Below are 15,792 nucleotides of genomic sequence, written 5' to 3' on the forward strand. Positions count from 1 at the left end.
CCCCATGTAGAGTCAGAAGCTTTTCCAGAAATGAACTCTCCTCCAAGATTCAGCTGTCTTTGGAAGAGCCAGAGAATTCAGAAAACCCACTGCAATCATTGCATGCTAGGAAACAGTATGAAATAGCAGTCCACTGAAATCAATGTTCTTAAGCACAGCTAAGCCTCTACTGGGTTATGTGCTCAATGTTAGGAAACGTGGTTTTTTGAAGAAAAAAGTTTTACTCTTAAGTGATTTTACTCTATGTAAAATTTATATTATGTCAATGCCTTGACGGTCAGTTGCATTCTAATGAGGCCATAGCACCAAGCAGTATGTTATTTGGGGTATATAAATATTTGCCACCTATTACTAATACCTTACTTAAGTTGTTTCAGAGGTGAACTCTGCCTTGGAAAACTTTTCTTCTAAGACACTTGTTGAACTAAGAAGCGCAGTTATTTAGTCCTGTGTTTTCTTTGTATTAGATTTACTACCTAATTAAGTCACTGTTTTATACTTCCCTGGTAAGTGGTTTCAAGAGCTGCCTTTGTGTCTATATTATACTCATAATAACGTGTAAATTATTCTTCACGAGGCAAAACTCTCCTTAAACACAATGTGGAGGGCAAGCTTTATACCACATATACATTTCTTAAAATCACTCACAAAGCTTCCCCACCCCCATCTAGGGAGAATGTGTTGTTGATAGGACTTTGACATTTTATTTGGAATATTTGGAATGTGGTTTGTGGCTTTTGTAATTTCTTCTGCATGAACTGTCAACATCTAATCAAGGACGAAAGCTGTTTAGTAATGGTATACTACTGCACAAGGGTAGGTCTCTCGACTTTCATCATATCAGTCAGCTTAATGCTCAACTTCAGAATGTGATGTACGGGGATGTTTTACCGCAGTGTGCATGAAAACTGATTGATTTAACTCTTTTAGACATTTGCAGTTGCTGGCTTGGGATCCGGGCTAACAGAAGCAGTTGTGGTTAACCCTTTTGAAGTAGTCAAGGTTAGCCTCCAGGCAAATCGGGATGCTTTCTCAGAGGTATGGCAACTGGAATATTTTTTCAATATGTTGGGAAATGCAAGTGCTTGGATAACAAGTATAGAATGTTAATCAAGAGCGAGCTGTAGGAAGAGGGGAATCTCTTGGGGCAGTTTAAAACAAGTGATGGTCCCAGTTTAAGTGTTGCCATTTCAAAACAGCTGGAGAGGCAAATTTGAGACGGATGATGCGGTGGGAAATTAGTATTTGGCGGTGCCTCACCAATGTTTCTAGGGTATCCTTTGCTCTATAATGGTCAGGAAATGGAGTGGTACCAGCACAGAACAAAGGGAAGGGGGTAGGAGGAAGGGGAGAAGAATAGAAAGGAAGCAGCTTTTTGTTTTAAATATATATCCTCACTCTAAACTTTACATTGTGAAAGGTAAGCCTACAATTTGGTTTTTCAACATTATGCACTAAATTCCCCCCCGCCCAAAGTATTCTACTAACATGTTGAAAATCAACTAACAGAAGAGAGCATGAAAGTGCTCAAAGCCACAGTACATATAGGCTCTTATGTTTGTTAGGCCAGACGATTATGAGGCTATACCTCTGGAACACCAGCTTATATTGAACCAGACCTTTGGCCCAACTAGCTCATTACTGTTCCCAGAGTGGCACTCCTGGTAGGGCAGATCTGGAGCAGTGGCGGAGGAAGGGGGTGCGGGGGGTGCCGCCCACCCCAGGTGTCATCACTGGGGGGGGCGACAAAATGACCCCCAAAAAAGAGTTTAAAAAAATAAAAATTGGGCTCACTAAACTTTTTAGTTCGGTCAACAAACGTAACAAAATGTGGCTGGCACTGGGCGTCACACCACGGGGGCCGGCACTTACCACGGGCCCTGCAGTGTGCCTGAGCCACATGTCTCTTCTGGGAGTGACATGGTGGCTTGGGTGCCTGCAGGCTCCTGAAATGGCAGTGTGGGACTTGCGCCTGCCCTCCGCCTCTCCCTCCGCCGCCCTACAGATGAGCGGGAGGTGGCAGAGAGGCTCCAAGCAGCTCACCCCGTCCCCGGCTGCAGGACGCACATGCCACACCTGGAAACCTGAGCGGCTAGCTACGCCGCTGATCTGGAGTGATAACCTTCAAGCAGCAGTGTCAATTACCCATCAAGTCCAGCATCTGATTCTTAAAGTGGCCACCCAGGTGTGTCACGGTCCGGTTGGCAGGCGGTTGAAGCCCTGGCTGAGGATGTCAGGACCAGAGGCAAGATGGTGGTGAAGAAGCAGGAACAGGTGCAGGGTTGAGGGTCCAGCAGCAGGCATTCGCAGGGTCAAGGAGCAAGGCAGAGGCAAAGGTCTGGGAGTCAAGGAGCAAGGCGTCGGCAAAGCAAGGGTCCAAGGATCAAGGGGCCAGAAGCAAGCAGGCAGGGATAGCGTTGCTGTGGCAAAGAGCTGCAGGGAAATGCTGAGCTTTTATCCCTCCCAGCTCCTGCCACCAGGTGCAGTGAAGTATCAAGTGGCCTCACCTGAGTGACCACTCCTTGCTTTCTCCAGCACAAGCTGAGGCAGGCCCCAGTCCTGCAAAGCACTACAGACCCCAGAGCCTGACTCCTGCCCATACTCCTGACAAGGTGCCTGTGAGAAACCCACAAGCAGGATTTGAGCACAGAAGTGCTCTCCCCTCCTGTGGTTTCCAGTGACTGGTATTCAGAAGCTTTGCTGCCTCCAGCTGTGGAATCCAAGCATAGCCATCATGGCTAGTCACGCACAACCCGCAAGGCTCCAATAAAAACTGGGACATCCCATTTTTACCCACGAGAGCACAGCTGCCATTGGGGTCGCCTTGATCTTGCACAATTTTGCCCCGAGATCTCGTGCAGGGTTGTGATCTCGTGTGGCACCCCAAAATGCACAGCCCGAAAAAACCCACATCTTTTGGGCTCCGTGATGTCACATGAGTCACGTGACTCATGCAGGAACATGGACTGTAAGATGCACATCCCAGTTTTAGGACTCAACATGTTGGAGGGCATGGTAGCCATTGGTGGCTCTCTCCTTCATGCAATTTGTCTGTCTTTTAAAGCCGATTAGCTTGGTGGGTGCAGAGCAGTTTCTTGTTGGAAGACTCTATGGACATTTGCAACACAGAGTGGTTTGGGTAGCTGCTTTTGCATTTAGAGTCTTTCCTTTCCAGAGCACAGAGACCACCTGCACTTCAAGCACAAAAAGATAACAGAAGCCCCAGCATACTTCGCCACCTCCTTGCTGGAATATACAGTAGTTATTCTGTATGCCTTTTATTCAGGGCTCTTACTTAAAGAAACACATTTTCTTTACTTCAAATGCAGGAGAAATGAATCTACCAGCAAACAGTATGTCTTGACATGTTGGGAAATGCCCGAGAACTTTCTAAAGAAAACAAACAGAAAATTCCTTTCCTCATTTAAATAAATGAGATTTTGTTTTTATTTTATTTTATTGGGGGCGGTTGCTTTTCGTATAGACTCATCTGACTTTGGACACTAAGGTAGCCACAAAAAATAAATAATTTACCCCACTTACATGTGGGGTACAGTACTTACATGTAATAAGCAAATTGCAAACTTCAGAGCGAAGTGATTAGCAACAATTCTACAGGGTTCTTCCCCCCCTACTTCTATCAATGGTATACTGAGACACAGTTTGTAAATAACAAATGAGAAAAACCGTGGCTTAACGTGAATGAGGAAGCAGGCAGGTCCCCAGAGAGAAGATTTCAGTGCCCTTCCCCCCATGGTTATCTTTCATGGTTTTCTGCTGGCTACAAGCAGCAGGACAACCACTGGCCATAGCTTTCTGCCTGCTAAACAGAGCTCAGGACCTCCGCCAGCAGTGGTGCTCCTCTATGCCAGCAGAGAGGTGGCCATGCTCAATCCTACCTCTCTTGATCCATCATAATTGCAGAGGGTTGTAGGATTGCGCTCAGTCCCATTGAAATCAATCAGGTGTACTTCTGAATAGACAGGTATAGGATTGCACTGTCTAACTCAGGGGTCCCCAAACTAAGGCCCGGGGGCCGAATGCGGCCCAATCGCCTTCTAAACCCGGCCCACGGATGGTCCAGGAATCAGCATGTTTTTACATGAGTAGAATGTGTCCTTTTATTTAAAATGCATCTCTGGGTTATTTGCGGGGCTTGCCTGGTGTTTTTACATGAGTCGAATGTGTCCTTTTATTTAAAATGCATCTCTGGGTTATTTGTAGTGCATAGGAATTCGTTCATACTTTTTTTCAAAATACAGTCTGGCCCCCAACAAGGTCTGAGGGACAGTGGACCGGCCCCCTGCTGAAAAAGTTTGCTGACCCCTGGTCTAACTGCACTTCTATACTCACCTCGATATGTGATCCTCAGATGAAGGGCAGTACAGTACAGTATATAAATTTAATTAATAATAATAATATTAGCCCCATTGAATTCATTGAGACTTACTTCCGAGTAAACATACATAGATTTGCACTTCTAATGCCCCCTAACATAACTTGGCTCTTGCCACACATTTCCATAGATGCAACACATTAATCAAAGAATCCTTTCCTGCCCCTTGAATTTTTCTCATTTCTTTTCAGAGCAATCTTAACGAGCTTTACAGAATCAGTTGTATGTTTTTTACATAGGCCTTTTCCAAATAGATCACTCCTGTTATTTATTGAGACTGCTTGCAGCGTACTAAAATCATAGTCTGGACAGACCTAGGTAAATATTACCATAGCAATTTATTTATATTTTTATGGTATTTGTATGACTCTCCCTGGGCATTAAGTTCTTGCTGGGAAGTTTACAATAAAGCCCTATACAGTCATACCTTGGTTTAAGTACACTTCGGGTTGAGTATTTCAGTTTAAGTACTCCGCGGACCATCTGGAACGGATTAATCCACTTTCCATTACTTTTAATGGGAAAGTTCGCTTCAGGTTAAGTACGCTTCAGGTAAAGTACTCTGTGGACCGTCTGGAGTGGATTAATCCACTTTCCATTACTTTTAATGGGAAAGTTCGCTTCAGGTTAAGTACGCTTCAGGTTAAGTACAGACTTCCGGAACCAATTGTGTACTTAAACCGAGGTACCACTGTATTCTATTGCAGCCATATAGTCTGTTGTTGTGTGAGGTTTGCTTTTTACTCTTACAAAGTGAATCATAGATACCTGTTAGATAAATGTAAATCTGAGTGAAACAAAATATTAAAAGGAAATTCAGCTTGCCTGTCACCTGAATAAGCACTAACCTGGTGGGTTGGATATTATTTGGATCATCTGTTGGTCATTTTTGCTGGCATTTCGCAATGGGAGCTCATTAAACAAATAAGTGCATTGAAATCAGCACCGTTTACAAAGCAGTAGTCAAAATTGTCTTCATTTCCCTGTTTAAGCATCCTTGCGGAAGTCAAGTTTTGCCTTTCTAATTAAATATTTGACTACGCAAAGGTAACATTAGTGGAAAGCAAAGTTAAGCAAGCAAACAATTGACAAGAAAAATAATAATCTTTAACTTGGGGCTAAAGACATAACAGTAAAAAAAATGTTAAAAGCAATCTTCCACAGTCATGCATTGGAGTTTTAAAAGTTTAAGACTCTAGAAATGGTCACACAAATTAGTTACACAGTTCCTCTAATCTGAAAGTATCCTCTCCCTGGCTGATTTAGAAGGAATGTTTACAACGGTTATTAGAAATATTTTTTAATAGGAAACTGATATTTTGTGGTTGTCGTTCAAGTGTAGTGTAAAGCAGGGGTGAGGAATCTATGGCCCTCCAGATCTTGGTGCTCTCCAACAAGACAGGTAGACTTCCAGTAAGTATCTTATTGGCCACCATGAGAACAGGATGTTGGGCTAGATGGGCCTTTGGTATGATCTAGCAGGCCTTTTCTTATTATATGTAACTCCTGTTAGCCCCAGCAAACATGGTCAATGGTCGTGATGGAAGATGTAGTCCAACATTTGAAGGGCCACAGGTTCCAATTATTGGTCAAAAGTGTGAGATTTTACCACCAAAGGAACACAAGGGAACAACAGAGAACCTGCACAAGTGACGCTGACAAACCACCGCCCCCCCCCCCACATATATTAAGTAAAATAGAAACATCGTCACCTGACCCCCGTCCACCTCCCCCATCTACTTCTATCCCCCTTTCAACAAATGAAACCGATTTGTAAAAATGTTACGAGAGACATTGCATATATTTCTGTAAATCAAGAAAATCTTTAATAAAAAACAAAAAAGTGTGAGATTTTTCAGATAGTCAAAATAACCCCAAAATAAGCAAGAGAAGCCAAAGGAAGAGTCTAGAATATCTTCAATTGTTCATTAGAAATATATTGTCTAGGAACAGGATTATTTTTATCTGGATTGTGATACATTTATTGCCTAGAACAGGCATCCCCAAACTTCGGCCCTTCAGATGTTTTGGACTACAATTCCCAACTTCCCTGACCACTGGTCCTGTTAGCTAGGGATCGTGGGAGTTGTAGGCCAAAACATCTGGAGGGCCGCAGTTTGGGGATGCCTGGCCTAGAATGTGAGAGTTTCCAGATCTTATAGTTAAAATAATCAAAACTAGGCTTCCAACAGTTCAGTAAGAAGGAGAAGAAGAAGGAGAAGGAGAAGGAGAAGGAGAAGGAGAAGAAGAAGAAGAAGAAGAAGAAGAAGAAGAAGAAGAAGAAGAAGAAGAAGAAGAAGAAGAAGAAGAAGAAGAAGATGATGATTTGGGATCCTCGGGATCCCTTCCAACTCGAAAATACTACGATTCTGATTCTATATTCTATTATTTCTTACCCGCTCTTCACCATGAGGTCCCAAGGCAGGTTTCAACCATTTAAAATTACAATGCTAAAACACTTAAAGGAGATTGCAGTCCATTGAAATCTTGGGAGATTGGATAATTACAATGGAATGGTCTTGGTGGTGGGGTGCACATATTTGTTCTTGATTATTACTTTAATTTAAAAAATTAAAAACAAAAGAGATTGCCGTAAAGAGAATAGGGTGGGTTCAAAATCTCTCTCTCCCACTCAAATGTCCAGTGCCAGGGTAAAGAGTTGCACCTTCAGCATATGACGGGTGCCAAAGGAACTTTTGTGGGGAATGAATTCCACAACCTGAGGGCTGTCACAGATAAAGTCCTTTCCTGGGCCACCACCTCTTGAATTACCTCTCAAGAGGGCCCCCTCTGCCCATTGGTGAGAGGGAGGGGGAGTTCTGCAAGGGATTTGCCCCAGAGGCAGTGAAGACGAGGAGAAACGCCACACACCTGAACGCCTCTCTCTCCCCAAAACTTGGCAAGAGGGGCATATTCCACTGCTCGTGGAAGTGGTGGAGTGAGCAGGCTGGTGCTTCCACCACCAAAGGTGGCTGCTTGTCACAGGGGAACTCACCCCACCATTTCCACCAGCAGCAGAACATCCCCCTTTACACACACTGAGATTGCCCTTTTTCTTTGAAGCCCAGTCTTCCCCTTCATTCTGAGCTTCCCAAATGATGCTGAGCTCAATGGATCCATGGCAGCCTCTTACGTTCCTAAGGGCGATGTAACAGGAGGGGATGACAGCCCTCCCTGACTACTGTGCATGGGTCCAAGTTCATTCATGGATGTGCATGCATGTTTCAGAACAGATGCACTTCTAGTCATTACCTATTCACATGTGCATCTGCTTTCTTGGCAAATTATTGTATTTGGTTATATTTTAATATGGAATGTGCCATTTCATTTATTGTCTTCTACAACGGAGATTGGTTAAGCATCAAATTGGAAAAGGGGCCTATGGTTCATGGTTACTTTGCTTTTTTTCATACAGCAGCCCTCTACCTTTGGCAAAGCTCGGCAGATTATTCAGGCCAATGGGTTGGGTCTCCGGGGACTCAACAAAGGCTTGTCTGCTACTTTGGGACGTCATGGAGTTTTCAATATGGTCTATTTTGGTTTCTACTTCAATGTGAAAAACGTCGTTCCTGTCAGCAAGGTGGGTGCCTCATTCTATAAAATAAGAAACCTAATATAGTCATGACTGAGACCATTTGCGGTTGATAGAGCAAAAGGCAGGGAGGTCAAAGGTAGGCATATCCAGAGCCAGTGACAGGCAGAGCCAGCTAATTCTAGTTTTGTCACCATCCTCCTCTTTCATGTTCAGAGGCAGAATATCTATGAATGTCAGATGTAGAACGAAGCAACAGAGGAATACTGTTGCCCTGATGCCCTGCTTATCAACTTCCTTGAGGCATTTAGCAAGCCACTGTTGGAAACACCATGTTGAACTAGATCCAACAGTTTTTGGAATACAACTCCCACCATCCCAAGCTAGCAGGACCAATGGTGAGGGATCATGGGAACTGTAGTCCCAAAACAGCTGGAGACCCAAGTTTGGGAAACTCTGGACTAGATGGAGACAAGACTTCAACCTGGAGATAAGGCAAAGTCTCAGTCACAAGCCCGGTTATCAACCTATGCTTCTGCAATTATTTCTGCAACACCCATTTTAAAAAACAAACAAACTAATGACACACACTAAGGAAACAACAGACTTGCCCCAAATTATGAAATGAGTACAAGGCAGATTTGGGTGTCCAAGCCCCACAGCACAATATCATTCCTTTAACCCAAAAATGTATTGTGTTGTTTCCCTGAGAGGATATTTAACTTTAATTATGATAATGATGAGGCCATAGGGCTTTAAGGGAAGCAACTAGTGTATCCAATTCCTAAACCATAGAGATCCTAAAGCATATGCATCCTACTCACAGTGCATACAGGCCTATCATACAGTGACTGATGCTAGCAATCACCTGCTTCCTTTTTGTGGTGGCTTTGCCAACACTTGCAATGTGCCATGAAAACTCTAAAACTTGCAGCAGAAGTTCCTCTGCTGATAAGTCTTTCTACCAACTTGCTCATAATTTGTTCTCTGATTTCAGTAAATAAAACTTATGCCAGCAGCCTGGCAAATATGTTGGGTTGTTATTTTACAGTCTTCCGAAAGCTTCTTATAGTAAGTTATTATACTGCTTTTCCAATCCCCGAGTGAAGTTGTTCCTTCCCATTTTTGACCTGTATTTAACATGTTGTATTCCCTACCATTTTTCCAAAACATGGTGTGAACCCATCCAATCTTCTGAACAGGAAAATTGCAAGCTCCATTAGCAGCTTATATCCTCTCTGATAATGCATTAATTGTATTAATTTAAAATTGCGCTTCTTGACATTTTAGCTAAAATAAACTATGTTTTGAGCTTTAAGATGTAGAACTGGAGCTTTTTAGTGTGGACCGACAGAATCTGGCCTGATACCACATGTGGATTTTACACCCATTTTGCTCCCTCTAAGGAATCTTCTGGCAATGTGTCGCAACAAATGTGCTCTGCATGTTACTATATTGTATAGAAATTAGGGGGTCTTTTCTTGCTTCCCTGGCGCAAGAATAAAAAGGGGGGTTCTTAAAGTCATATTGTAAAGTACCTAGGAAATCCAATATGACAGCATTCGCTGGCAGCTCCCAGCGTTCACACATATGGGATTAGACTTTATGAAGGAAAATTTCACTTCCAAATAAACTAATTGAGCACTTTTGATGTTCCAGGGAGTACGTGGGTAGGACGGCTGTCTGAGGAAATATGAACACAGTTGGATTGTCTCAGCCCATACAGAAAAAACATTGTTTTCAGGCTGACTTTACAGCCAGTTTCTACCTTTTTTAAACCAGGGCAAAATAGTCGGCTTTGGGAACAATGTGTTGTAAATTCTTCAGCCAATTAGCTGAGTCAGTTACTACTGTTTATAATGCACAGGGCGCTCCTGTCTGCCTTGCAGTTGCACCGCTGTTGGATTGTTAATAGCAGGAAGCCGTTGCTGCTTAGTACAGTGCATCAGCTACACGTGAAACTAAATGTAAAAAACCTGGAGGGGAAAGCAGCAGACTTGAGATTAGCCTTTATTTAATTTAACATTTGGGGGTCTAGCACACAAATGAGCATTTTAGTAGGCTTCATGGTGGAAGTTGCTGTCATTTGTAAAATATTCTGGCCAATTAGCTAATAGTGTGCTTGGATTTCTCCCGTTTTGATACAGTAATACTAAGTACATTGTGAAGCCCAATTATACAAATCATCCCCATATGCCGTACCGGTCTTGCTTTATGAACTGTGTTTATAAATCCTGTGTGAGGAAATGTGTACTTCAGCAATTTAGACCATGTGTAAAAACATAGCCAATAGGATTGTCAAGAAAACAAGCCCCAGCGTAGGAAATCCTAATGTGTTCCGCTAGAATAACAGGAGTGTGTCGTGTCGTGCAAGACTTCTGATTAAATGCATATTACTTTATAGTCTTTAACCAATTGAGGTGCTTCTGTTCCTCTTTTAGTTTCTTTCTTTTTCTCTCTCTCTCCCATTCATTTTCTCCCTCTCCTACCCACTCCCCTTTTGTTTGTTTGTTTATCTAGGATCCAACCTTGGAGTTTCTGAGGAAATTTGGAATCGGGCTAGCCTCAGGAACAATAGCCTCGATTATTAACATCCCTTTTGATGTTGCAAAAAGTCGGATTCAAGGACCACAGCCGGTTCCTGGAGAGATCAAGTACAGGACCTGTTTTAAAACTATGGCAACCGTCTATAAAGAAGAAGGGTAAAGCATTCTTATTTCAATCATAAATATCCAGGTCTCTGGCTTGTTCACATGAGTCCATAAAACCACATTGTTATATTTCAGATTTGATGAGGCCCATAAAAGCCACCCTTCGCAGTGCTTATGTATCAGGAGCGCTCAAGAGTGCAGCATTTCAGAAATGTGCCTATAAGCATTACAAAAGAAAAGTATTGCTTTATTTGAGTTTTCTGGAATTTTATTTACTACACACACACACACACACACACACACAGAGAGAGAGAGAGAGAGAGAGAGAGAGAGAGAGAGAGAGAGAGAGAGAGAGAGAGAGAATGTATAAAATCTCCTAATAAGTCTACAGCAAGTCATTTCTGCTTTTTTACCATTTCATCAGTCTGGTAACTGTAGACATCTTTCAACCTCAGTATTGTAATTAGAAAATATATATTCTATTTTATTGCTCCCTTTGTGAATGAGGAAGAGTTGTAGCTCAGTGATAGGGTCACATACTTTTCAAGCGAAAGGTCCTGGTTCAATCCCTAGCATTTCCAAGTAGGGTTGAGCCATGAACGAAACCTGTCTGAAAATCTGCTAGTCAATGTCAGAAATAGTGAGTTAGATGGACTCTGTTGGTAAAAAGCCAGCTTCCTATGTTACAAAGATTCCTAAGTAGCCCGTGACAGAAGTGCTATTTTGGGGGGTGAAAGGATGTTATGCTATAATGGTCTTCCCATTTTCAGAGAGCAGCTGATGAGCCTGTCTCGTTCTAGTATACTAGGCAGCTGAGGAGAAGTCCCAGTTCCCTTAAGTAAGCAACTGGGCAATCCAGAAAAATGGACCCTTATAACTCTGCCACTTTTTAAGATTTTTTTCCAGTTGAAATTGTTGAGGAGGAATATTTGAACCAGTGGCATTCCCTGCTCCACTCAGATCCAAATGGCACCAGGCAACATGTACTGAATATTTTTCTCGTGGTATCATTAGAAAACGCAATCCAGAATCGGAACCCCATAAAGTGGCCAGCACACAGGACAAAGAATGAGAACTTCATTTTAACAGCTTTTTAAAATGTCCACTTGATTGCATCTTACTTTGCCCAAATCGATCTTGGAATATATCTATAGAGTGGCTGAAGGACATCTAAAACTGTCCACATTTCAGAAACTGGTCACAAAATTTATAGAGAACATGGAGATCATCAAATAAATCTTAGCCTTTCTCTCTGTCTTTCTTTCCCCCGTTTGTGTTTCTTTAGAGATTGGAGTGTTTGTGTTGACCATTCCATGCTAGCCTCAATAGCAGGATGAGAATGCAAACATTGACTTGGTGCATTCGTACCAAATTGCTGCAGTATAATTTCTCTCATTTTTTGAACTAGCATGTAAGGAACACCCTGAACTTAGTGTATGTTGTAAAATATGTCTAAAGTGAGAACTCGGGCACAGCAATATTGTTCAAGTAGTGTACAGTGTACAGTATTTGTATACTTCATTTGTATTTATACTTATTTTCAAACTCTACATACCGCCTCATATCAAGAGTTCTCTGGAAAGTTCACAACTAAAAAAAAAGTATAGTGCAGCTGCTATTAACAAATAGCAAATGTCACCTTAATTAAAGTCATGTTTTTTAGTAGAAGAGATCACAGCAAAGTGACCGTAAAATCAGCTATTTATCCCAGGTCAAGATGTTAAAATCCAGAAATTGTATACATTTGTTATTTCGCATACATTTTTAATGCACTGTCCCAGAAATTGAGCAAATATACATCCTTCCCCCCTCTACCAATTTAAATAAAAACATTCTTCATTGTTTTCTACAGATTTCTAGCCTTGTACAAAGGATTGGTTCCTAAAATCATGAGACTAGGACCAGGTAATTAAAAAAAAAATCTAATGCATTTAATCCTGCCTTGATTGTATTTTTGTAAATGTTATCTTAATATTCAATATTACTGTTAAATATTATTAAGACGAACTATATATACATACAAACACCGTAATATTGAAGTGAAACTACTGTTTGATTTTTTTTTATCTTATTGCAATATTTCATTGCTCTTATAGCAATCGATGCAGCCTCAGTCATAGCTGCCTGCAGAAACATGGGGCAGAAACATGGAAGGAAACCCATCAATGTCAGCTACCTTCCTTTATAGCTGATCCATATAATCAGGCACACACCTTTTTAAGTGTGTAAGCATCTTGTGTGTTTAGAATGCATTCTATATACCAGTTGCAAATTCTTATAGCCCTGTATACCTATAGTGCAAATGTAGAAATAAACAGGAGGAGGGAAAAATGGGATTGGCTCTTTTCTCAGTCTCCTCAATTGTGTTGTACCTAATGATGTCAGCCCTTTAGGTGCAAGGACTTCCACTTGTACAACCAGACTTCTTCCCTCTTCCCAACCGCAGATCTTCTCTGGGTGGTTGGGTGCAGAGGCATGCAGGGAGAAAAGGAAGAGGAGGAGGAGTCCTGTTGACAGGCAAAAGTCCTTGTACTAATAAGTTGATTTTGTTGGATACAAACCATTGATTCTAACCTATGCCCAGGATTTATGCCCTAACACATATATGTTGGAAATGCTGATCTTTACCCTGTAACAATGCAGAGCCAATACACAGAAGCTATCATCAATATAGAAAGGGCAAGGGCAGAGTTGGCAGCCTCAGACTCATTTCCCTCCTCCATGTATTCATTTACACCATTGTTTGACAATCTGTCATGGGTTAAAATGTCAATTTGCTTTGTGCATCCGATGAGTCAGGCTTTTGCCTATAGAGCTCATGCCATAAATGACCTGGCATATCTCAATCACACAGTATTTCTAAGTTTGGGTTGGCTTGATAACTTCCCTGTGCTAACAAAATAAAATAAAAATTCCTTCCAGTAGCACCTTAGAGAGCTTTTGTGTGCATGCTTTTGTGTGCATGCACACTTCTTCAGATAGTAAGCCGTTGCCTTTAGAACTGCCATATCGCTTCATCTCAAAAGCAATAGTTAGTATCCAGTGCAGCTTAGCTGCACTCACAGAAGGATCCCGTCCAAGAGCAGTAGCTCCTTATGTTCTTGAAGCAAAAACAATGGATTCTATCTAATGTTTTTTTCATTCACACAGCCATCTGCGGGTCATAGAAAGATGGAATGAGCCTTAGTTCCAGTTCAGGCATAGCCAACTCGGCCCTCCAGATGTTTTGGGACTACAACTCCCATCATCCCTGACCACTGGTCCTGTTAGCTAGGGGTGATGGGAGTTGTAGTCCCATCTGGAGGGGGCTACATCTGGAGGGCCGAGTTTGCCTATGCCTGATCTAGTTCATACCATAGCTGCCAAGTACCCAGTTTTCCCCGGGAAACCCCCATTTTTACTTACCTTTTCCTGGTGGTCCCCCGTATCACTTCGTTTCCCGTTTTTCTCCGTTATTTTCTCCTGCCGGCGGCCATTTTTTTCTTTCTGATTTGCCCTTCTATGGGCACGAAAAATGGCTGCTGCCGGCTTCAAAAGTCGCATCTACGCATGTCTGGAAGTGCATAGACGCGACTTCCGGTGGCGGTGGCGGCCATTTTTGGTGCCCATAGATGAGCAGAGCAACACCAGAAGTTGCGTCGACGCACTTCTTGACATGCATAGAAGCAACTTTCGAAGCCGGCGGCGGCCATTTTTGGTGCCCATAGAAGGGCAAAACGACACCGGAAGTTACGTCAACGCAACTTCCGGTGTCACACGGCTGCCGGTCCCGGATTCTGCAGTCCGGGACTTGGAAGGTAAGGTTCATACATAAAGCTTGGCTATGGATTCTCATTCTGTGCCGAGAGGGAATGCAACTCCTTTCTCCAAAGGTCTTACATGATAGCTTCACATATAGGACCATATGCATGGGGTCCCTGCTTCAGACATTGATTATGAATGGAGCTGAGAAAGCAGGACATACCTGCTCTTCCATCAAAAGATCCACAGCCCAGGTAAAAGCAGGAAGCAGGCATTAAACAATGTGGGTTGTATTCAAAGCAACGCTAAGTAGAATTGTTCTGTAAGCACAAGGGTTTCTTCTTGCACCATGGAACGTTTCCCCCCTCTCCACTCCCCTCATGCCCCCAACCCTCCAGAGCAGATTTGGGGTCCCATTTTGGTCCTGTTGGTAAAATACATGTATGCAATTTAAATCCACAAAGCGTTACAATTTTGTTTTTCATAAAATAAAATTATCTATTCTAGGTGGCGCAGTGATGCTTCTGGTTTATGAATATGCTTCTCAGTGGCTTCAAGAAAACTGGTGATCAAAGACACAACTCCTAAGGCAGCAGATGGTTTAAAGCAATGTCTGTTAAAAGATGTTTCAGTATCAAGTTGGAAACAAATATAGCACAAGTATAGGTGAAACTCAGAAAATTAGAATACCGTCGAAAAGTGCATTTATTTCAGTAATGCAACTTATTATTTATTATTTTTCTTTTAATTTTTATAAATGCTTTCTTTTGGAAATTCCACAGTAACAAAACAAATAGTTACAATAATACAAAAATAAACATCGCTATTACATTTCATTAATTACATTCCATTTATAATTCACCTGCCTAACAACAAATAATTACAATTACAGCAAATAAAGGCTTGACATAACTTGCTTTGCATGTCATGCATCTATCTCATATATTGGTTTCACCTTTAAAGATGCATTACTGAAATAAATGCACTTTTCAATGATATTCTAATTTTCCGAGTTTCACCTGTAATATGGATATGGAGCCAGTAACCCAACCCACCATTTTAGCCGAGGCTTTGTATAGGTGCTTTTTATGAAGAAAAAGACATTTAGAACCTCAAGCAAGCCTGGGCTTCAAACACACTATCAATGTAACATATAGTGTGACTTTAAATGAACTGATTTCCCCAGTTATTATTACGTTTAAATCATTTCTCTGTTAGTTCTCCTTGAGGTAGGGTATTTAGGACACTAGTTATCAATCTGTAACTTTTCATAGTGAAACAATTTGTATTTTTTCTTCAATAAATTTGGATTTTAATGCTGTTTCCTTCATTCTGCGTGATATTTTGTGTGTTTGTTTGCGCGCATGCACGTCCTGGGGGCATGACACATCGCCTGCAGCGGCGTGACTCCCAGGGCAGGTGGGGGGGCAGCCGCGATGGCACCCCACCGGGGTCGTGCTGCCGGGGGCAGT

General features: G+C 42.1%; 1 protein-coding gene across 2 annotated transcripts in view; it reads left to right on the top strand.

Moving 5' to 3' along the window:
• Positions 1–15,140, top strand: part of SLC25A21 (solute carrier family 25 member 21) — a 275,507-nt gene extending 260,367 nt beyond the window's left edge. The window contains exons 6-10 of one of the 2 annotated variants that reach the window (XM_035109126.2): positions 931–1,038; positions 7,812–7,976; positions 10,449–10,630; positions 12,432–12,484; positions 14,828–15,140. In XM_035109126.2, coding sequence (XP_034965017.1) covers positions 931–1,038; positions 7,812–7,976; positions 10,449–10,630; positions 12,432–12,484; positions 14,828–14,889 — 570 coding nt within the window. In that variant the 3' untranslated portion in view covers positions 14,890–15,140. The remainder of the gene's footprint in view (positions 1–930; positions 1,039–7,811; positions 7,977–10,448; positions 10,631–12,431; positions 12,485–14,827) is intronic. The other variant, XM_035109135.2, reaches the window with a different exon arrangement.
• Positions 15,141–15,792: the final 652 nt, after the last annotated feature.

Source organism: Zootoca vivipara, chromosome 1 (assembly GCF_963506605.1).
Source record: "Zootoca vivipara chromosome 1, rZooViv1.1, whole genome shotgun sequence".
Classification (NCBI taxonomy): domain Eukaryota; kingdom Metazoa; phylum Chordata; class Lepidosauria; order Squamata; family Lacertidae; genus Zootoca; species Zootoca vivipara.